Here is a 23,623-nt window from a genome sequence, read left to right as displayed (position 1 = left end):
GGCATCCACAACTTCTCTCAGCAACCTGTGCCAGGGCCTCACCACCCTCACAGTAAAAGATTTCTTCCCAGTATCCCATTAAACCCTGCCCTCTGTCAGTGTGAAGCCATTTACCCTTGTCCCATCACTACACACCCTGACAAAGAATCCCTCCCCATCTTTCCTGTAAGCCCCTTTTAGGTACTGGAAGGCTGCAATGAAGTCTCCCCAGATCCTTCTCTTCTCCAGGCTGAACAGCCTTAGGTCTCTCAGCCTGTCTTCATAGCAGAGGGGCTCCAGCCCCCTGAGTATCTTCGTGGCCTCCTCTGGACTCAGTCCAACAGGTCCATGTCCTTCCTGTGCTGGGGGCCCCAGAGCTGGGCACAGTACTCCAGGTGGGATCTCACAAGAGTGGAATAGAGGGGGGAAAATGCCTCTGCATTTTTTACCCTCAAGAAGAGGCAGGTTGTCTTGTGGATTTAGGATATGATTTACTCAGGTCTCAGCATTAGGAGTCAAATGAAACACTGTCAGACTAGAAATAAGAATGACACACAGGCAGACCAAGACAACCAACCTTCTGCTCCTTCCCTTCAACTGAGGGAGTAGTACTGCAACCTCCTTTGACGCTTTCCTTCCCAACAACACCTAAAAAGGTAAGCTTGGCATAAAATAACTTGAGCTCTCACTTGACATCTGCTTTTCTCTGATTAACTATCAGTTTCATTATTGCCTGCTTCCTAGGCAAGGAACATAGCTCTTGCAACAATTCAGTTCAGCAACAATTAACTTCAGTAGTTCCTCTTCAATTTCCATTTCCCACCTGTTTTCTACATTTACTTTTTTTTCAGAATACAAGAATCTTTTCCATCTTGCCATAACAGGCTTTCCTATTCCCACACTGTGGGCAGAACTCCACCATGTGACAAAGACCTGCTGTGCTTGCACACCAACACCTAGCTTCATTAATACCTAGTCTCAGAGCTCAAGCCTCCCCCTACTACTTCACTTCCATCCTTCAGGAACTGAAGGTTTCCCAGCTCTGGATTGCATGGAGCAGTCACAAGCCCTCTGCTCTATCCCCAGCTTGTGAGGAGCATGTGCAGCCTACAGCAAACCAAAGCCAGACACAGTCAAAGCACAGGTCCTACCTTGGCAACTGGTGATTTCCTCAGATTGGCCTTAAGAATTGCAACCCGGGACTTTTCATCAGGCAGGGGGATGTAGATGAGCTGATCCAGGCGGCCGGGGCGCAGGATGGCTGGGTCAATGATGTCTGGCCTGTTGGTGGCACCGATGATGAAGACATTTTTCTTGGTGGACATTCCATCCATCTCAGTTAGGATCTGGTTGATGACACGATCTGCAGCACCGCCACCGTCGCCGATATTCCCACCTCGGGCCTTGGCAATGGAGTCCAGCTCATCAAAGAAGAGCACACACGGGGCTGCTTGGCGAGCCTGCAAAAAGCAAATGGGAACAATTACTCCATGTTAATACCACTAGGTGAGGAGCACATTGACTTCACACTAAGCCTACCCTACATTTAAAGCAGCTTAGAGGAGTACACCAGAGCTCTGCTGCCACAAGGACAGCTTGGAGGAGTTGCTATAGAACCACTCCTGCCACACAAACACTTGAAAGGAATGAGGGACTTGTCTTTACAAATAAGCCATGGGCCTGCTGGAAGATAAAACTAGTACTGAGAGATAAAAGAAACAATGGGAAGGATTCCACTGATTGATGAATGGAAAGAGATTTGTCTTTACAAATAAACTATAGGTCTGCTAATAAATGAAATTGGATATTGAGATATGAAAGAAACAATGAGAAGAACCATAAGAATTAAAATAAGGGGGGGGGGTTATACATTAGAAGGGAGTCTTAGGTATTAGGCGTTTTGGGAAGTCTGTACCTCTCAAGTACCTCAGCCAATGGGGAAAGAGAGAGGGAAATGCAGTCGGGAAGTTAGGATAAATAGGAGGCTGCGCCCTCCAAAAATTTGAGAGACCCCAGGGGAAATGCCCCATGGCCTCTCCCTTTATTCGAACAAAGTAACAGGACTCCTCTGTCTCCTTTTTGGACATAAACCTCTGGTGTTTGTGGATTTGTTTTCCTGACACATTCAATTAAATTCTCCTGAACAAGCAGCTGCATTTCCCCAAACCTAAGAGGACTGTAAACCAGGCAGAAGGGTGGTAACTCCAATGCCTAGAGGAAAAGCTGGAGCCAATTTGCCCAGACCAGAACTCTCTCTCCAGGATCTGGGGACATCAATTGGTTATTTAGGCACTTGAGTATCAGTAGGTAAGAAATATCAAATGAAAGGGGGAAATCCAATCTGTCTTCAGCTACCTAATATGTAGAGTTATAGAGAAAAGGGAGCTATATCCTTCTTCAAAATGCACAGCAAAAGTATGAAAGACCAGAGACACAAATGGCTGCAAAGAAAATTCCAGTTAGAAATAAGGGGGAAAAAATTCTTCTCAGTGTGAGAGCTCAAACACTAGCACAAGGCCCAGAGAAGTCAGTGATTCTCCATCCTTAGCACACGTTCAGAACACAAGGCCCTTGTTGGAGGTTAGGATTTTTCCTTTTTTTTTTTTTTTTTTTTCCTTCTTTCTTTCAGGGAATTTTGTCCCATTTGTTGCTAAGAGACAATAACTACCGATACTTAAGAGAACAAAAGATGTGGCTGGGAGGAGGAGGGGGGAAGGGTGCAGCTGGCTACTCTCTTACCTGAGGGGTTTTCTCTTGGGAAGGGCAGAGATACCGTGATTTTGGCCTGGGGATGAGGGGCTGGGCTCAGCTCCTCTCTCTCTCTCGGGATCGGAGGGAACGGTCGAGCTACTGCTTATCGCTGCCACTGCCGAGTCCAGCCCGTTACTGTTCTCTCCTACCGTGAGGCTTTTGCTCGTACGAGCGGCCATTGCACTGTGACCTTATTAATACCCTAACTCACTGGAAAGGACCCTCACCATCTACTCGGGTGCCTTAGGGGAAAACGCGGGACACCGAGCCCCTCCCCCTCTGAGGGAACCTCTCCCGGCTGCGTTCGGGAGCCCAGCTGCCGCTGCCCAACCCCGCCGTTTTTCTGCCACTGCTCTGGGTTTTTCGCTACACTGTAACCCAGCACCGTGCCTACCGGGACACCCCGCGGCTCCTGCTACAACTGCAGAGTTTCTGATACATTTTGTTTGCTACCCCGGGTCTGCTCGCTTCTGCTGTTCCAGCTTGTTGCTTCCGAGGTTCCTGCTACAGCTCATTTCGCTATCCGGAGTGGCACCGGGACTGACTGCCCTCGCGTGAGTTTGTAAAAGAAATCCCTTTTCCATCTCTTCCGCCAGCTGTGCCCGCCATTACCCACGTGACAGAGACAGCTGAGCTCGCGCCACAGCACCCCCTGCAGCCGCGGGGGAATTATCGCACCTGCCCTGCCCGGCTGGGAGTCAACAGTGCCCCTGCCGGCTGTGACCGTAACTACACCAAAGGGGAAAGTGCTTGACAGACGAGAGAAGGCTGTTACTGAGTTTCTGGTTTTGTTTGTTGTTGCTGCCGTTGTTGTTGTTGGTTTGCCTTGTTATACATACTAGTAAAGAACTGTTATCCTTTTTCTCATATCTTTGCCTGAAAGCCCCTTAATTTAAAAGTTATAATAATTCGGAGGGAAGCGGGTCATATTTTCCATTCCAAGGGAGGTTCCCACCTTCCTTGGTAGACACCTGTCTTTCAAACCAAGATAGCCCTGAGCAATCTGATTGAATTTCCAAGCTACCTCCCTGCTCTGGACAGACAGCTGGACCAGATAGCCTCTGAGGTTCCCTCTCAATCTAAATTTTTCTCTCTCACTCTCTTTCCAACTTTGCTCTTTCAGCACCTTCCCTGACCACAGGAGTGAGGATTCCCAAGATAATCCACGCAGATAACCTCCTGGGACAGGAGGTCACACTATCTATGGGGAAACTGGGCAGTGGAAGTGAGCTCCTTTGCAAGCCATATATATTGCAAGACTAGAATAGAATAATTTCAGTTTGAAGTGACCTACAATGATCATTTAGTCCAACTGCAGAAAAAGAACCCATAGCATGCTTTAAAAATCTGTAGAAGGTGATGGCTAATGAGGTGTTGAAATAAGTTTTCAGGGATGCAGAGAACATCTATGCCATCCTAATGCTAGCCTCACTGCTAAGACACTGGGGCATTTATAATCCTGTAACAACAGATACAAATTGCAGTAGGAGAAAGCCATCTAAATACCTATACTGCCAAAGATAATTCATACCCTAACATCAGAAAAGCGGCCTCTGCTCTTAGTGCAAGCAGGGAAAACAAAACACAAACAAGAACCAGGCCAGTAAGGCAGGTGCAGTAGAGGGTTTGGGAATACCTCAGCACAAACATAGCACAAGGAGTAGAAGAAACACTTACTTTGTCAAAGATCTCGCGCACGTTGGCTTCAGACTCACCAAACCACATGGTGAGCAATTCCGGCCCCTTAATGGAAATGAAGTTTGCCTGGCATTCATTAGCAATGGCTTTGGCCAGGAGTGTCTTACCACAACCAGGTGGCCCATAGAACAGAACCCCTTTTGATGGGGTCATGCCAAATTTGAGGAATTTGTCTGGGTGTTCCACAGGATACTGAAAGAGAATAAAACAAACAAATAAAAACCTCTCATGATGAGCCAGAACAGGACTATACCTTAGAATCACATAATTTTTTGGGTTGGAAGGGACCTTCAAAAATCATCTAGTCCATGGGCAGGGACGCCTTCCACTAGACCAGTTTTGTTTCTGCTCCTACCAGAAGCACTACCTGAGATGACTTGTACAAAGCATTTGACACTGTCCCGCATGACATCCTGGTCTCTAAACTAGAAAGATGGGGATTTGATGGGTGGACCACTCAGTGGATAAGGAATTGGCTGGATGGTCACACTCAAAGAGTGTGGTCAACAGCTCAATGTCCAAGTGGAGACCAGTGAAAAGCAGTGTCCTCAGGGATCAGTGTTGGGACCAGCACTATTTAACATCTGTGTCAGTGACATGGACAGTGGGATCGAGTGTACCCTCAGCAAGTTTGCCAATGATACTGAGCTGTGTGGTGCGGTCAACACGCTGGAGGGAAGGAATGGCATCCAGAGGGACCTGTACAGGCTTGAGAGGTGGGTCTATGCAAACCTCATGAAGTTCAACAAGGCCAAGTGCAAGGTCCTGCACCTGGGTCGGGGCAATCCCAAGCACAAGTACAGGCTGGGCAGAGAATAGATTGAGAGCAGCCCTGCTGAGAAGGACTCGGGGGTGGTGGTTGATGAGAAGCTCAACATAAGCCGGCAATCTACACTCACAGCCCAGAAACCAACTGTGTCCTGGGCTGCATCAAAGCACGGCTAGCAGGTTGAGGGAGCAAACAGCTCTTGTGCAGGAATATCCTGAAGCAGAGCAGGAGATTGCAGCAAACAGTGAGTTTTCTAAAGCCAAGGTAACCCCAGGAGAGCATCAAGACCCATGTGGAGCTTGCACAAGAGCAGCTGACTCAGCATGGGCAGGGCCAGGAGTGATGGCAGCTGATTTAAGCTCAGTCTAACTGTCACTCATAAGAGGTGAACAGCTCAGGTGCAGGAGCCCCCAGGGAGCACGAGTGACCAGCACCACAGCAAACAGAGGGGGCAAACGGGCCATGGCATGTCAGCCAAGGTGGGACGCAGCAGTTTGCACTGCAGTTGACAAGGAAGGGCTCCTCTCTATAGGAGGGCCAACATAGCAGCAGTACCAGAGAGCAGCAAATAGGAGCAGCAGTTAATGCCAAGGGGCAAAGGAAGCCCCTTCTTTCTCAGTCTTAGTAGCGTGAGCTCCCAATGTTATGGTGATGACACACCATAGAGCTCATTCCCCAGTGGCTGTTGGAGTTGCTGCACCAGTGATAGACCTTCTGACAGTAGATGTAGCTCTGCAGGCCTCTGGTTGTAAGGAGTGCCTGATGCCTGTCTGGGAAGCTGAGGCTGAGTCATCTCCTCTGCAGGTGTGTCCCTGTCAAAGACCTATGTCACCAGGTCAAAGAGTTACGTGAGGAAGTAAGCAGACTGCACAGCATTCATGAAGATGAGAAAGAGATAGGATATTGTCAGAGACCCTACAGACTCAGGAGCCTCAGCCCCCCTCTACATCAGAGATGCACGCAGGCTCTGCACCATGTCTCAAGAAATCAAAAGTCAAAAGAAGGCTGGAAACTAACCACTCTGTACAAGGAGGAATGCTCTTGTTCCTCCTGAAGACTTGCCATTAACAAACAGGTTTGGTGCCCTCCAAGCCAAAGAGGAGCTGGGTAAGGCTTCAAGCAAAGCAGTAATATATTGTAGTTTTGAGATCTTGCAGGGAAAAAGAAGCTTGGAAAGCAGCTGAAAAGAAGCTGTTTGTCAGACTCCGGAGCCAAGGACTACGAGCCTTCTTAGGTATGGCCGGATGGTGTCAGTTATGGATTGACAATTATGGGGTACTGGCAAAACCCTTGTATGATCCTCCACCGAAAAACACTTAGTATGGGCTCCTGAGAGTCAGAGGGCCTTTGAAGCCCTAAAAGAACCTTAATGACAACCCCTGCATTGGGACTCTCACATTCAAACCAAACCATTTGAGTATTTGGGCATGAAAGGATGCACCTGGCACTAGGGGGACTGGTGTAGCATTTGGGGTCATAGAGGCAGCCTGTCCAAACAATTGGACAATGTGAGTAAAGGATGACCCAGATACCTGAGAGTGGTGGTAGCTGCAGAGAAACACAAAAGCTGATATGTCCCACATGGTAATAGCTGGTTTGGAACAAAAAGGAGGACATTGGATATTGCCAGCAGGATGCTGAAATACCAGGTTGCCCTATTGGAGCAAGACAATGTTGAGCTGCTTAAGGTAATGACTACTTTAAACCCAGCCATGTTTCTCCAGGCTTCAGAAGAAGCCCAGAGACCTTTGTACCATGACTGCCTGGTAGCCATTGGACAAGTGTGTTCTGGCAAAGCGGATCTCAAGAGCAATCCCATCCAGGACCCAGAACTAGACCTATACACCGGTGGGAGCTGCATGGTATGAAACGAAAAATGGGCAGCTGGGTATGCAGAGGGAACCTCGACTCAGGTAATAGAAGCCCAGGCTTTACCTTTTAACATATCAGCACAAAAAGCAGAATTAATGACCTAGTGCTAGAAATCACTGAAGGAAAAAGGGCAAACATATGAACTGATTTAAAATATATTTTTGGAATAATACACACCTATGAAACCATATGGAAGAAAAAAAAAGAAAAACCATATGGAAGAAAAAGGAACTGTTATCAGCACAGAGGGGCTCCTATTAGGTACAAAGAAGAAATCAGTCAACTACTACAAAGTGTGCAAAAGCTGGAAGAAGTGGCCATGATGCCCTTGTAAAACCCATCAGTTTGGAGACTCCTCAGTTAACACAGGGAATCAATTAGCTGACAAAACAACTAAAGAGGTTGCTGAAAAAGGAATCCCTGCACTAATACCTAGCAAAAAGTTGAATGTCTGGGAACAAAACTCAAATTATAGTAATCAGGACAGGCAGTTAGCCCCATCATTAGAAGCTACGGGGAATCCCAGCAGGTGATTGGTAACCTCATGTGGGCAGGTAATTGTACCTCTACAATTAATGTATAACAGAACTAAAACATCAGGAAACACACTAGGAAATAGAGAATATGGTAATTAGTTTACAAAGAAATATAGTAAGCACAAAGATGACAAAAATTAATAGACCAGTTGTTGAAAAATGTGTGATTTGTTTTGCAAAATACTCCTAAGGATGGAAGAAAGCTGCCTCCGGGGTAGTAAAATAGGAGAATTCACTAGGTGATTATTGGCAAACTGATTGTGCAGAACTGCCCAGGCAGAATGGGGACCAGTACATTTTGGTATTGGTAGATGCTTTTTCTGGATGGCCAGAAGCTTTCCCATGTTGCACCAACAAGGCTAGAGAAGTCTCAAAAGTTTTGCTGAAATTAATATTTAATAGCACTGGAACTAACTCTTTTAAGTTTTAAAAGGTACATCATTGGCAATAGATCATTGGGGCTAGGCTCGCCTGTACATCCTTTCCAACCAGGAAATACAGTGTGCATCAGAACCTGGAATTTTGGACCAATACAGGAGAAGTGGAAGGGACTGTATCCAGTCCTCCTGGTAACCTACACTGTGCTCAAGGTAAAAGGAATTGAACCCTGGGTTCATCACATGCGGGTAAAACCAACAACCACACATTAAACACAGCAGAAACAAGACTGACTAACACCATGGAGGTTTTTTTTATATATATCCTATAGTTTCAGGTATAGAATATGATTTTCTAGGGGGATACTATTTATTGGACCTAGATAAAGATAAATAATTGCATATTTATAATAATAATAGAAATTATGATCTTAAATTCTGAGAAGGGTAATTCGGTTCTAAAGTCAGATTACAGAATGTAACTTCTATAACAGCTTGTTTGCCAATACCAACCTATGCAGAAAATCCAGTTTTGTGGGGAACTTTAGTCAGCAATTTGACAAAAATCTGGGAACACATGTGAGAAGGATACGAAAACTATAGTGGAATGGATATAAAAATCCATCTTTACTCCTCAAACATTTACCTTTAGGAACAGACTAGCTATACATAAATTGACTCTGCAAATGGAAGCTTTAGCAAATACAACTCAATTGGGGTTTGCTGAAATAAATGAACAATTGCAAGGCAAGACCAAAATGACCTTACAAAACAGATTTGCTTTAGATCTGTTGCTACTACATGGAGTATGTGGATACTTGAATTTAAACAACAATAATTGTGTGCACATTCTGAATGTGACTGCTAAATTGGATGATCAGATAGAGAGGATAAAATCAGTTGCTGCATCTAGCAGAGAATTAAGAACAAAATTAGAAAGTAACTGGTTAAATAAAATATTTAAAGGATTTGGATTTTCTCTGATTGGTTGGTCTCACTTTTGCAAAGCATAATTGTTATCATAGTAATAATTGTGATTATGATGCTTGCTTTAAGTTGCATAAAAAACATGATTGCTAATGCAACACAAGGAACTTATATGATGTTATTAAAAATCAAAGCGAGGCTTATAAAGGCTTGAAAAGATAAGCTTCACAAGCCTCAAAGGGGGGAATGTTACCAGATGATAAATTGTCTACACCTGGTGAGCTAACACAATGCTTGTTCTCCAAAACCCACTGGCCTACGGAACTGCACAATGCCCATTGTGTAAGAAGGAGAACTGGAAGTTCACCAGCCCCAGTGCCTTGACAACTCGACCAGGTCAGGTGTTACATTGGGGTCCCCAACCACTAGGGACCACCAAAGAGACCCCCAGGACAGAAGAACACATGCATAAAGGAGAAAGAAAATATGTTAATGGTTTCAGGGCAATTATTATCGTATGCATGTTTATTCTGGGACAATCAACGAATATGTATGTAAAATACAGTATACAAACAGAAACTTTCCTGTATTCAGCATGCACAACTTTAGGAGGAGCTATCCCCTCGTGCATCCGGCCAAATAAAGAACGCCTGCTTCTTAATGTTACATTGGTGTTAAGGAGTTTGTTATTTTACCAAATTTTTGGTAACAGAATGATGCGCTGCTTGACCTCATACTAACAAACAGGGAAGGCCTTTGTGGAGATGTAAAGGTTGGGGGCAACCTTGGCTGTAGTGACCATGAGATTGTGGAGTTCAGTATTGGGCAAGGAGGAAGCAGGGCAGCAAGTAAGATTGTAACCATGGACTTCAGGAGAGCTAACTTTAGCCTCTTCAGGGATCTTCTTGGAAGAGTCCCATGGGAATAAGTCCTGCAGAGGAGTCCAAGAGACTTGGTCAATATTCAAGCACCACTTCCTCCCAGCTCAAGAATGGTACATCCCAATGAGCAAGAAATCAGGCAAAGGGGGACCCAAGCAAAAGCAGGAAACACACAGGAGATGGAAGCAGGGTCAGGCCACTTGGAATGAATATAAAGAGGTTGTCAGAGTAAGTAGAAACGAGACAAGGTATGGGGAATTATAAGAGAGAATTGGGTTGTGAGCTGAAAAACCTGCCTGCAAGAGGCACATGGCAGAACAAAGGAGCACATGGCAGCACAGAGAGGCTTGTCTCCACCAGACCCTGGGGGGAGGAGGTGTCACACGGCAGACCCCTACCGGGAGCTGACAGACACATGAACAGCAAATGATCATCCCATAAAAGGACATTTAGGAAGTGTGTTGCTGATGTGGCAACACAGGATAGGTCACACCATATAAGGAAATACTGTGCCTTGGAAAAGTGTATAAAACCAGCTCATTCCTTTGAATAAACGATTCCGATTCCCTGCCGGTCTGGGTCCGTGATTCAATCACCAACAACAAGGAAGGCCAATGCCCACCTGGAAGTAAAGCTGGCCAAGGATGTCAAGGACAACAAGAAGGGCTTCTTCCAATACATCAGTAACAAAAGGAAAACTAAGGATAATGTGGGACCATTAGTAAATGGAGAGGGGACCCTGGTGACAGAGGAAGCAGAGAAGGCAGTTACTGAACACCTTCTTTGCATCAGTCTTCACTGACAATACCAGCCCTCAGGGATCTCTGACCCAGGAGACCAGGGTAAAGGAATGTTGGAAGGACAACTTTCCCTTGGTCAAGGAGGGTTGGGTCAGAGAACACCTAAACAAACTTGACATCCACAAGTCCATGCGCCCTGACAGGATGTACCCACGAGTGCTAAGAGAGCTGATGGACACCATAATGAGGCCACTCACGATCATCTTTGAAAGGTCATGGTGATCAGGAGAGATGCCTGAGGACTAGAAGAAAGCAAATGTCACCCTGGTCTTCAAAAGGGGAAAGAAGGAGGACCCAGGGAACTACCAGCCAGTCCACCTCACCTCAATCCCTGGAAAGGTGATGGAGTGCCTCATTCTGGAGGCCATCTCTATCCACGTGGATGACAAGAAGGTGATCAGGAGTAGTCAGCATGGATTCACTAAAAGGAAATCATGCTTGACTGACCTGATTGCCTTCTACAATGAAACAACTACATGGATGGATGAGGGGAGAGCAGTGGATATTGTCTACCTGGACTTCAGCAAGGCTTTCAGCACTGTCTCTCACAGCATCCTCATAGGCAAACTCAGGAAGTGTGGACTGGATGAGTGGACAGAGAGGTGCATGGAGAACTGGCTAAATGGCAGATCCCAGAGGGATCCCAGAGGGAGACAACTGAGAGGGGACCTCATCCATGCGTATCTGTATCTGAAGAGAGGATCATCAAGAGGATGGACCAGGCTCTTCTCAGTGGTGCCAAGCAATAGGACGAGAGGCAACGGGCAGAAACTGATGCACAGGAAGTTTCACCTGAACATGAGGAAGAACTTCTTTACTGTGCAGGTGACTGAGCATTGGAACAGATTGGCCAGAGAGGTTGTGGAGTCTTCCTCACTGGAGATATTCAAGAACCATCTGGATGCAATTCTGTGCCATGTGCTCTGGCATAACCCTGCTTGAGCAGGGGGGTTGGACCTAATGATCCACTGCAGTCTCTTCCAATCTCAACCGTTCTGTGACTCTGCCCCCTTGCTCTGCTCTTGTGTGACCCTACCTGGAGTACTGCATCCAGTTCTAGGGCCCTCAAAATAAGAAGGATGTAGACCTGCTGATGCAAGCCCAGCAGGGAGCTGATCAGAGGGCTGGAGCACCTCTCCTATGAAGAGAGGCTGAGAGAGTTGGGGCTGTTCAGCCTGGAAAAGGTTATGGGGAGATTGTAGAGCAGCCTTCCGGTACCTAAAGGGTACCTACAAGAAAGCCAGAGAGGGACTTCTTACAAGTACATGTAGTGATAAGACAAGGGGGAAAGGCTTCAAACTGAAGGAGGGTAGATTTAGATTGGATATTGGGAAAAAATTCTTTACTGTGAGGGTGGTGAGGCACTGGCATAGGTTGCCGAGAGAAGTTGTGGATGTCCCATCCCTGGAAGTATCCAAGGCCAGGCAGGATAGGGCTCTGAGCAACCTGGTCTAGTGGAAGGTGTCCCTGCCCACATGTATTGGGTTTGCATGGCCCGGTTTTGGTAGCAGGGGGGCTACAGGGGTGGCTTCTGTGAGAAGCTGCTCCATGTCTGGCAGACCCAATCCCTGGTGGCTCCAAAGAGGGACACACTGCTGGTCAAGGCCGGCCCAATTAGAAATGGTGGTAACACCTCCATGATAACATATTTAAGAAGAAAGTAAAGCTATTGCGCAGATGTAACTGCAGCCAGAGAAGAGCAGGGTGAGAATATGTGAGAAGAACAACTCTGCAGACACCAAGGTCAGTGGAGAAGGAGGGGGAAGAGGTGCTCCAGGCACCAGAGCTGAGATTCCTCTGCATCCTGTGGGTGAAGACCATGGTGAAACAGGCTGTCCCCCTGCAGCCCATGGAGATCAATGGGGATGCAGAGATCCCACCTGCAGCCCATGGAGGACACCCATGCCAGAGCAGGTGGATGCCTGAGAAGAGGCTGTGACCCCATGGGAGACCCATGGAGAGAGGAGTCCTTGCTGGAACAGCCTGTCCTTGAAAGACTGCACCTCATGCAAGAGTGACCCATGCTACAGCAGTTTGAGGAGAACTGTTGCCCATGGGATGGACTCATGTTGGAGAAGTTCATGGAGAACTGTCTCCCGTGGCGAGGGACCCCATGGTGCAGCAAGGGAACGACACCTCTCCATGAACAGTGGAAGAAACCATGGGTAATGGACTGACCAAAACCCCCATTCCCTGTCTCCTTGCACTGCTGGGGTAGGAGGTAGAGCTGGAAAGGAGGGAGAGGTGGGGGGAAGGTGGTTTTTTAAGGGTTTATTTTACTTCTCATTGTCCTGCTCTGATTTTGTTAGTAATAAATTCAATTCATACTCTAATTAGAGCCTGTTTTGCCCACGATGGTATTTGATGAGTGATCTCTCCCAGTCCTTATCTCAACTCATGAACCCTTTGTTAAATTTTCTCTCCTCTGTCCAGCTGTGGAGGGAAGTGAGAGAGCAGCTTTGGTGGGTGCCTGGCATCCAGCTAGGGTCAACCCACTACACCATGGCAGGGGGGTTGGAATGATGTTTGAGGTCCCTTCCAACCCAAATAATTTTGATTTCTGGTGGGTTAAACACAAGAGTCTGCCTGCTCAGTGCCACTGGTGTTTTTAAATGGGCACTGGTTTAAAAAGCATCACAGCTAAATTGTAAAGCCTATGAACTAAGTACCAGTTCAGGTAGTTTTCCAGCACATTTAACCCCAACTTCAATCTGCCCTGCAAAAGCAAATAACAGCTAGCTCATTATCTAACCTATTTGCTCTGCCCTCCAAAGACAGTCAAGATGTCTGATGTAAGCATTTATCCTTCCAACACGATTAGAGATAGGTGATTATTTTAATGCCAGAAGTTAGATTGAAAAGTAGATTCTTTTATTCACAGACGAGTTGTTTCTACAGTGCAACTGAAAGCAGGAATGTATCAAACCCAAACCACACCAATTCCACAGACCGTTCATGACTTTGTTCCAGCTTCTCCTTTCATAGTAGGCTTCACAATTACTTCTCACCTCTATCTATGCTAACACTGATGCAAAGTCAAACTTCAGAGGCTCTCTGCATGAGAATCTTCATCTACTTTCTAGCATATTAAAGCCATCACATAACAGGATTCTTGGCAGGAGTGCTACTGCTAGTCTCCACTTAAGAGAAGCAGAACTGCTGCTGTTCCTGCATGTAGCAAAACACCCACCAAAGATGTCCCTGTAGACTCAGCTCAGGAAAGTCTAATGCTGCTTCCCAGCACCTCCCTCTCCCCAGGTTCTCTAAGATGGAACAGCATGATATTTTCAGTCCATTACACGAAAATACCATATAAACTTTGCATTTACCCTGGTCACAACCCAAACAGAAATGTGCAGAGGTTCTGAATTTTATTATTGTCCTGGTTCCGGCCAGGACAGGGTACCACCTCATGTCATGCAGGGGGCAAAGGGAGGGGGTCCCTTCTGGTCAGGTAGCATGAAGCAAGCAATCAGGGGTAACATCATGTTCTGCATGGTGAGCACTCACGTGTGAATCATTTGCATGTTTTGTACACTGTTATTAATACTGTTCATATTCTTATCTCATTGCTGTTTCCAGTAAATTGTTCTTATCTCAAACCATGATATTTACCTTTTGTGCCTCCAATTCTCCTCTCCATCCTGCCACAGGGGAGGGGGGAGTGAGTGAGTGGCATGTGGTTTGGAGTGTTTCAGTAGGAACACTAAATTGGGGAATACTATTCCTAAACCATGACAATTACTATTTTTCAAGCTGACTAGGCAAAAATCTGTTGGAAACCCTTACCTGTACAAGTTCCTGGAGTTCTCTTTTTACATCTTCTAGACCACCAATATCTTCCCAGGTAACTTGTGGCACCTCCACCACAGTCTCCCGAAGAGCAGATGGGTTGCTCTGGCTCAGAGCCCACTGTCATTAGAAGAAACAGCATTATATCAATTCTAACTTTTTATGTTCACTTGCTTCAGATAAGCAATTAGACATTGCACACAAAAGAAAGAAGGGCACTCCTGCATTACCCTGAAGTCATCCATGGTCACAGCCAGCGAGTTCATCACTTCAGCATCGATGGTTTCATCTTCTAGGTCTATGAGATCCATCTTCTTTCTGATAGCCTGAAGAGCAGCTTCTGAGCAAAGAGCAGCCAAGTCAGCACCAACATGGCCATGGGTCTCGTTTGCCACCTGAAAGCAGAGCACTGATTATGACTCTCAGGAATACAAGCAAGCGCTCTGCAAGAGCAATGCATGCTCTGGTCCCTCATTCAGAGGTGCAACAAAACTCTGAAGGACAGAAACATTAGTGCTTTGCTGCAAATTCAAGATGAGTCCTATCACATTTAGCAGCCAAAGACACTGCTGTTCCACCTCCTACTTGAGAACAAAGTTGCAACTGGAATAGATAGTGTGCAGAAAGATAACCCTGAGGGCTGCAGTTCTTCATTCAGGACAGAGATTACCACAATGTTCAGCCAGCTCTGTGAGTACTGTTTCAGGCTTGCTTTATTTTTAAAGAGAATGCCACAGCAAACAAACACGGGACAGTGGCAAGGCACTTCCAGACTGGACTGATACACATTTGTTTCACTTAGCCCCAGTGTTCCTAACTAGCAAGTGAGGATTTTTGGTCACTGGTAAGCTAGTTAGAAGGAAGCCCAGAGATCACATATTTGCCCAATTTCCTGCTGTCCTAAACAGAGACAAGCTTTTCTAATAGCATGCTACTCACCTGTTCCAGATCCACATCATCAGCCAGTTTCATATTTTTTGTGTGAATCTGCAGGATTTCCAGGCGCCCAGTGGCATCTGGGATACCAATATCTACCTCTCTGTCAAAACGACCTGGGGAGTACAAGCACATGTTGAGTTGCTGATTCTGCAAACTAAAGGAGCTGCAGTTGCTGCCTTCCTCTGACACAGGAACATGATGATAAGCCACAAACAATTTCAGAAAATGCCAGAGCTTTGGGTTTCTCTGCAGCCTCAATCAGCACAGTAGCAGAGTCAGATCAGAGAAGGCAGAAAGGCTTATAGCCATTTAGGGAAAGTGAGACTACTGCATTAAGTAGAGTTCAGGATTATATAAACACAGAGAATTTCTGGTTTTTCCAAGCCTCATTTATAGGAAAATATGCTATCCTAACCAACACACCATGGGACATTTTTATTTATTCCTTTGTGTCCACAAATACTGAGAGATTAAATTTTTCAAAACTTTCACAGCAGTACCCAAGTGGTGAAAAACATGAACTGCCCCAATATCTGAGGAGGCAGGAAACTCATGTATTACTGCAATATTAACTAGGGCATGTACATCTATAATTTTCTTCCAGCTATAGCTGTGCATTCAAACGCCTCATTAGACCATTAAGAGGCCATTTTTCCTGCAAATTTGATTTTACCAACTGGTCATACAACAGACATTCATTTACACTGCAAAGTTTTGAAAACCTGAATCTCAGAAGCTACCAGACTTCTCATCAATAAAAGATAAATGGGACAATTCAGAGCCTCCTGCAACCTAAGGCACGAACAACTCCTTAAGCATTTAGTCCTGAAATAGCCTCACCTAATTGATGAAGTGAAAAAATGTGCTACCCTCTAAGTATTCCATTATTTCTACAAGTTCTAATCTAATAAAGCACAAAAATGATACTAAAGGCTGAAATCTAGAAATTAATTCCAAACAAGTAGCTGGAGAGAAGTTTATATAACACATAAGATGTTTAATATTAGTTTCTACTCAATCTTTCCAAGGCCCCTGAAGCACAGCCCATAACAAAGTATCTGATACACAAAAAAAGAGATGGCAATCATGGTTACCAAATCGCCTGAGAGCTGGGTCAATGCTGTTAGGTCTGTTGGTGGCTGCCATAACAATCACATGTGCTCTCTGTTTCAGTCCATCCATAAGAGTCAGCAGCTGAGACACAATGCGACGTTCCACCTCTCCGTGTGTCTGTGGAGAAAGAAATAATTAGACCAAAAGCTCTAAAACACAGCACAGGAGCTAGTACTGCACCAGAGCAGACAGATACAACAGACATGAGCTGTTAAGAAACATTGTGAACTACATCAGATTCTTCTGATACCCAAATTCTGACATCCAACTGCTTTTAAGCATTAAGTTAAATACTGCTTTACTCTGTAGTCAAATGCAGAGACTCATGCCAGCTGCTACCAAAAAGGATGTACTCCTTTATCTTCTAAAGGCTTTCTTTACCTTCTCTCTTTTAGGAGCAATGGCATCCAGTTCATCAATGAAGATGATGGCAGGAGCATTCTTCTCTGCCTCTTCAAAGGCTTTCCTCAGGTTGCTCTCAGACTCACCAGCCAGCTTGCTCATGATCTCGGGACCTAAAAAAATAGCAACACTGTAGCACCCAGAAGAGAGGCAGCTAGCCCCCAAAACATGCAGCTGAATTTTTTTTAGTACAAGGTTCACATGTATCTATATTTCAAGCCAAAGAAAATACTATCAACCAAGTTCATTAAATTTGCATCTGAACAGGCAAGACCAGCATGCAGAATTACTTTCTATCATAATTTTGCTGTTTTCAGTTTACTCTAACAGAATGCAACACTAGCTGATGAGCTACCTTTAGCTGCCTCTTCCCTTACCCTACTTCACACTTGGTGAGCTTCTCTGTAACGTGCCACCACACACAGTTAATGCTTGCAAGGGAAGCAATCAAATTATATGGTGACAAATTAGCAGGGTAGGGAAAGAAAAAGCTGTAAGATACCAAAGTTGTCTTTAGCATGCATTACACAGGTATATGTTTACCTCTATAAGATTTTATAAATGAGTTCCAAAAAAACCCAACTGTTGGGAGGAATGGGTTAAAAAGCAAAACACTGGTGAGTGCTCAAGTGACTTTGCAGCTGGAAATAACCCTTGATAAGCCTGTGTGAACAGTAGCTAGTGATCCTCTGGCATGAACTAATAACAGTGCCCATGTCTCTGCTTGTGTGCCCCTGCCCAGGTATTGCTTCAGGAATCCCTCAGTTAGCGAGGTAATGGAAATAAATTTACTCTATGTTTTAGCCATGGGTTTGTGGTTGCCCTGGATGCCTGTCTGTATTGATTCACACACCAACTAACCAACCAACCAAAACCAACAAGCCACCACCAAAAAACAACACCCCAAACCCCATCTCCTCTCAAAGAATAAATAATAAAAGTGTGTAAGTACATTAATCCCAGGAGGAAGGGCAGCATTCCTCTGAGATCTCCTACAACTGCTGAACACTAGTGCAGGCTCACAGATTTATTCTGTTTTTACAGATTTTCCATCATGCTGAAGGCAGTGGTAATGAAGAAAAAAGTATGCTTCTAAAGGATCCAAGTGATGTGCCATGGGTTAGCAAGCATAGTCCCAGAAGTGATTTTCTTGCAAAGAGGTGCTTACAGCTTCCTCTATGACCTGACAGAATCTATCAACTGGCTAGTTTGAATATTGACAATTTTTTAAGCCACTTAAAATTTTGACCACCTCTGTGGTCCATATTTAAGAATGGACAAACTCCAGGAAAGCACTGTCTTGCTTCCAGCTGGGCTCAGCCCAGCCCTGTTATGTGCAGACATCGTGGCCTGATTCCTCCTCCTCCTCCCCGCCCCCCCGCCAAGATCATGTGATCAACAGCAATAAGTTAACTTCAACTGCAGGGCTGGGTGAGATTAACCCTTTTAGTGCTGTAAAGTGCTGCAGACATTAAGTAAAGAAAGAAGAGCCGAAAACCTGAGGGAGGAGAAAGAGGAGATGCTTAAAGCTGAAATTCTGTTGTAAAGCTATGGTGGTGATGGACTATGATATATCAGAGTACCCGCTGTAATTTCATGAAAGCATGGGGGGTGGAGTGTTCAACTTGTACTTGTGAGCAAAAGCACCTGTGCTGAAATAAGCACATGCTGAAGCAGCTGTAATTTGATGAGAAATTTGAACAGGGAGAGATGGAAGTGATGAGGACTCTTGCTCCAATTGGAAGAAGACCTCTGTTCCTAGAAATACTCCCAGAGATAGTCTTAGAGATTAAGATGCTCCCAGAGATGGGTGAAGAGAACTTTTGGTTTTGAACAGCTCAACCTTAAAATGGTACCCCAGTAGCTCAAGATTGGACCCTCGAAAGCAGTTATGGGGAAAGCTGTAAGTTGGGGGAAGGGACTCTCACATGCGAGCAGAGAACCAACATGGGTGGTTGTCTCGTTGTGATACTGAGCCATGAGAGAACTTCTTGTGGAGATGTCTCCATAGCATGAGCAAGAGACTCCTCTCCCTAAATGAACTGAACAAGGTTATTATGGAAGTGGTAAACAGACTGAACATCTCAAGGGTTGTCTTTTTACATTGTCACTTGGAGAAGGGAGAAAGGTGGGGGGAGGAGAAGTGTTCTGAAGGTGTGGTTTGTTTTTTTTTTCCCCTTTTGTTTCCTTTCTTTTAGGTCTGTTAATAAACTTCTTTATATTCTTTTAAGTTTTGTGCCTGCTTTGTTTTCTCCTAATTCTTATCTCACAGAGGGTAAATAAGTAATGAGTATTTTGGACCAAACCACTACATGATACCATGAAGATTTTTTGTCTTTTCTTTTATACTCCTGTTATACCTTTTTACAACTTCTGTACTCTTAGTGCTTTTTGCCTACATTCTTGGACTTGTTTGTTCAGCTAGGAGACTAAACATTTTAGAAGCTTCGTAGTTAGGGATCAGTGTGCCCCAGACCCCAAGGTCCTCTCCAGAACACATTTTGTAAACTAAGATAGAACCATCCAGGGGAAGGTTCCTTGGGGAGGGGGGGCTCACTTGAACCTCTCATTGGGGAATTTTTGATAGATATGCTAATCAGTAAGACCTATAATGTTATACCAGATTTTTGGTGTGTGCACATTGCAGTGGGCATTGAGGTGCATTCGACCTGGATGTAGTGTACCTAAGGATCCTTAAAATAAATACCAAGGTAAAATCCCTTTTCACCTTCTAACCATGTCTGACTCTTGATTTTAAGACCAGGAAAAGGCATCATAAGAAAAAGAAACCTGACCCTTGGAAGTGCAAGGCTGCCCGCTGACTGAAGCGGGCAAGCTGTAGAGCCACTGGTACGGGCAGGTACTGTTTCATTACAGGCAACTCACCAATTCATACCAGCTTTGTCTATAACACTGCAGCTCCATGCTTGGGACTAGCAGACAGAATGCATTGCTAACTCTGACAATGTTATTTTTATTATGCAATAGAAATACAAGTGTCTAAAGAAATGTCCAGCTCATTAGCATGCAGTATCACCTTCCACACACTTAGAAAGTATATGACAAGGACAACATATGGTTAAAAACAGTCAATTTATATCTGATATCTTGAGATACAAAGCAAGTCACTTCCCTACTGCTGTTCACTGCTATACTGTGCTATATATGTCTTTGCTTTCACCTTCATGGGTCTAAGTGGCTGAAATCAGAAAAGTGTCACTCCTTAAGTACAAATGTTCAGTTATTCCAACACTGAATGTAAAATGGCACAGAAAAGCACTGAGGAAGTCACAGTCTGATCCTTACAGGACATAAACCATTATCCACCTCAACTGTTACAGGTGAAGAGTGATCAATAGGAGGTTCTGTCAGTTGTAACTAAGTCCCAAGGTACTCATAGCTTTCAGGACAGTTCCTCACAATTAATGTTATATTAAACAGAACAGGTCTTGTGCTTTACTTGAGGGAAAAACAAATCCACAGCAGATCAGCTTCTTTTCTGAATGGAACATGCTGGCAGCAACAGAAACAAGTGTCCTGCACCCATATTCATAGAATAATCTCACCACTCCCAGCTCTGCCCTCACCAACATAAATGAACACTCAGCCAGACAGATTCCAGGTCCCTGTATTGCAAAGCTGTCTTTCCAACGAGCCTGCTACAAAACAGTCAAGCTTAAGGGAAGTGCCACTACAGACACTTCCACACAAATGGCCTCCAAGTGTCCCCAGATGCACACTTCAAAGAGGTAAGGAAGGATGTCAGGGAGACAAGTGGCTCTACAAGCCCTATTAACACCATTCCTTACCATAAGATGGACAAATGAGCACACATCAGATCTGGGGCCAAAGCAGCCACAAAACTTACCATTGATCAGGAAGAAGAAAGCCCCTGTTTCATTGGCCACCGCTCGGGCAATCAGTGTTTTACCAGTGCCAGGAGGACCATACAGCAGGATCCCACGGGGAGGCTGAGGACAAAGGCAAGGGTGGTGAGTATCTGAATGCCTAAGTAGATTCACAGCAAATCTGTAAGCATTTGATAACGCCAGTCTGAAATTGTGATGCAAACTCATGCAACAGCTGCCATGTCAGCACTGCTATCAATACCCTTACTACTTCACACAACACACAACAAAAAGCTTGCCAGTAACTAGCAGTGCTGATTCAAAGCATCACTCTGCTTTGCAAGTTGTCAGTACTTTAATCTGTGTCCAAAACATGTAAGGAAATACTTTCCTAACACCAGCATTTAAAAAAACCCCAAATATAAGCAAACCAAAAACCCCCCCAAAAATCCCCAAATTACTTATTCCCCTCCCAATACCTCATGAACCTCTGACATCAAGTCATCCTCAAGGGCAAGCCCACTCATCCACCTGGTGTACATGGGGACGTACCTTCACCCCTATGGCCTTGAAGAGAGCAGGGTGTCGGAGGGGAAGCTCCACCATCTCTTTGATTTGAGCCAGCTGCTTCCGGCAGCCACCAATGTCATCATAGCCCACTTCATTCAGTGACTCCTCTTCATCCTACCCAGGAGGAAATAGATTAAACATCTGAGTTAAAACAATAGCTCAACAATCCATCCTGGTCTACAGAACCCAGGTTTTTGCTCATTGCCATTTCTTTGATGTCTTAAGATTCTCATTTTCAAGTCTTCCTGGTGTCTTCTACAATTGTTTCTTAGCTCTCTCTTCCCAGACATGCAGAGGGAAATGCCTCATTGAAGCCTACCCTCTTGAATGACAGCCTCTGCTGCTGCCAGGGCCCCTACAGACTCTAGTGCAAAACAAGTTGTGTGACCCTCTGATTTAGCTAGCAAAGATAAGACAATGAAGCCCAGTATAAAATATATTTATTCCTTAAACTCTAAGTGGCATTTCTAACTACCTGACATACCCTAGCTACCATACAGTTCTCCAACATAGTGTTTTCTCTTGGGATTGACTAAAATTAACAGAAAATGTTAAGATCCAGATGTGCAGATAAGACCACCTGTAACCAACTCTTTCAGTATAGCTCTACAGCATCCATTCATTTGGCTGTCCAAATTTCTACTGGCCTTAGTTATCTGTAAGATTAGGCCATGCTAAAATAAAATAACACAGCCTGGAATCTCAGAGGGGCTCAGTCCAAGTCCCACAAACTGGAACTACTACACTTCAAGCAGGTTGCTCAGGGTCTAGCCCTATCAAGTGCTGAAGGTCTCCAGGTCTGGAGATTCCTGCCCTCTCCAGGCTTTGTTCCAGGGTTTGGAAAAACCTTCTTCCATTGGGAATTTTCCTTGATCCAGCTTGTGTTGCCTCTAGTCCTGTCTCTGGGTGCAGCTCTTGGGAGAGCCTGATTATGCACACCTTCCCATCAGGCAGTTGCCGGTAAGCCTGAACCTTTGCCTTCCCTTCTTCGTGCTGCATCAACCCACTCCCAACTGTTCCTCATTCATTCTGACCTCCAGCTCCCTCATCATTTTTGATGGCCTTGGCTGAACTTGCTCCTATCTGTCTCTATTGTGTCCTGAAGAACCCAAACTGGACTCATCTAGTGCCCAGACACAGCCTCACAAGTGTCAAATAGAGGTGAATTTTTCAAAAGGCAGAGCTAACTACAAACTAAGACTCACCCTGATCTGCAGGCAGTAAAAAGGCACTTTCTTTATGAAGCATACAATGACCTTAGCCCATTTCTGAGATTTCCTACTCTGTAACAGTAAGGTGGCCAAGCCCTGACAGACAATCCACTCAGGCTGCCTCAAGCTTGGGACACTCAAGGCTAGACACCTTAAGGGACTGGGAGGAGAAAAGAAAAAAGAAAAATCCATCATTTAGATTTCAAATTTCTCACTGAAAAAGTACCAATTGCTTTCTTTTCACACGGCATGAAATTTAGCAACATTGTAAGCCCTCCCTGCTATGCATCAGGGGAACTTTGGAATTAAAAGATGAATCTAAGTCCAGTATGAGATATATATGGACGCAGATGCAAAAGAGCTGCTGCCAAAGTATGGCATCTCATCAGCAAACCTACACACTGGTGCTATCTCAGCATATGAGGAAGGATACTGGAAGCACATTTCTCTATCTTCAGCAGCAGCTCATATCCTGAAACCAGAGGTTTTAATCATTGCATTCAATACACGAAATGCCAAAACAGGAACTGCAAACACTGCTGCTCTTAAGGAGTGTCACTAAAACAGATTTCAGACAGAGGGGATTCAGTAGAACTGTACAGCAGGATTCTGCTCACCTCTCGTTTGATGGGCTCTCCCTCACAATGGATCACTGTGTCCGGAGCCACTATGCAGTACGGGCTTGGATCTGTCTCCACCACTTTGAACTCCACTGCACGCATCCCTCCACGCACCAAGAAGATGTCACCTATAAAACTCCACATTTCAGTAGCCTGCTGCAAAATGTCAACCCTTGTACTACCATCAGCCCCAGAGGACAAGGAAGCGGGTTACACAGGTATACACTGCTGGCATTTTTAACACTGCTCTGCATTTTAAATTCAAGAGCTGCATGTACTGTGACCACTCGAGCACCATCAAATTTCATCCAGAAACAAACAGCAAACAATAGAAAAATAATACTCTGCCTAAATACAAAACACAAAGGCAAGGAATCATGTTTCTTTTCTATCCAGTTTCAATGTAACATTTCTAAAAATGGCAAAAAGCCTTGACTTAAATTTAGATTTATTTTGAAGTTATAATAACTAGACTGGTTGTCTCCAGAAACAGAATAATATATGGTACTGCACTATGGTATATGGTATATATACTGCA

The 23,623-nt window shown here is 44.9% G+C and overlaps 1 protein-coding gene across 1 annotated transcript in view; it reads right to left on the bottom strand.

Moving 5' to 3' along the window:
- LOC309584550 (transitional endoplasmic reticulum ATPase) overlaps positions 1-23,623 on the bottom strand; it is a 38,504-nt gene that overhangs the window by 2,868 nt on the left and 12,013 nt on the right. Inside the window, exons 5-14 of the mRNA XM_082300597.1 lie at positions 23,083-23,213; positions 21,237-21,368; positions 20,705-20,807; positions 16,816-16,949; positions 16,416-16,551; positions 15,322-15,434; positions 14,613-14,777; positions 14,380-14,502; positions 4,408-4,620; positions 1,131-1,439 (exon numbers count right to left, since the gene is read on the bottom strand). Coding sequence (XP_082156723.1) covers positions 1,131-1,439; positions 4,408-4,620; positions 14,380-14,502; positions 14,613-14,777; positions 15,322-15,434; positions 16,416-16,551; positions 16,816-16,949; positions 20,705-20,807; positions 21,237-21,368; positions 23,083-23,213 — 1,559 coding nt within the window. The remainder of the gene's footprint in view (positions 1-1,130; positions 1,440-4,407; positions 4,621-14,379; positions 14,503-14,612; positions 14,778-15,321; positions 15,435-16,415; positions 16,552-16,815; positions 16,950-20,704; positions 20,808-21,236; positions 21,369-23,082; positions 23,214-23,623) is intronic.

The sequence above is a fragment of the Coloeus monedula genome, assembly GCF_965178545.1.
Source record: "Coloeus monedula genome assembly, chromosome: W".
NCBI classification, from domain to species: Eukaryota; Metazoa; Chordata; class Aves; order Passeriformes; family Corvidae; genus Coloeus; species Coloeus monedula.
Note: the sequence above shows the minus strand (reverse complement) of the source record. Positions and strands in the feature narration are given on the sequence as shown.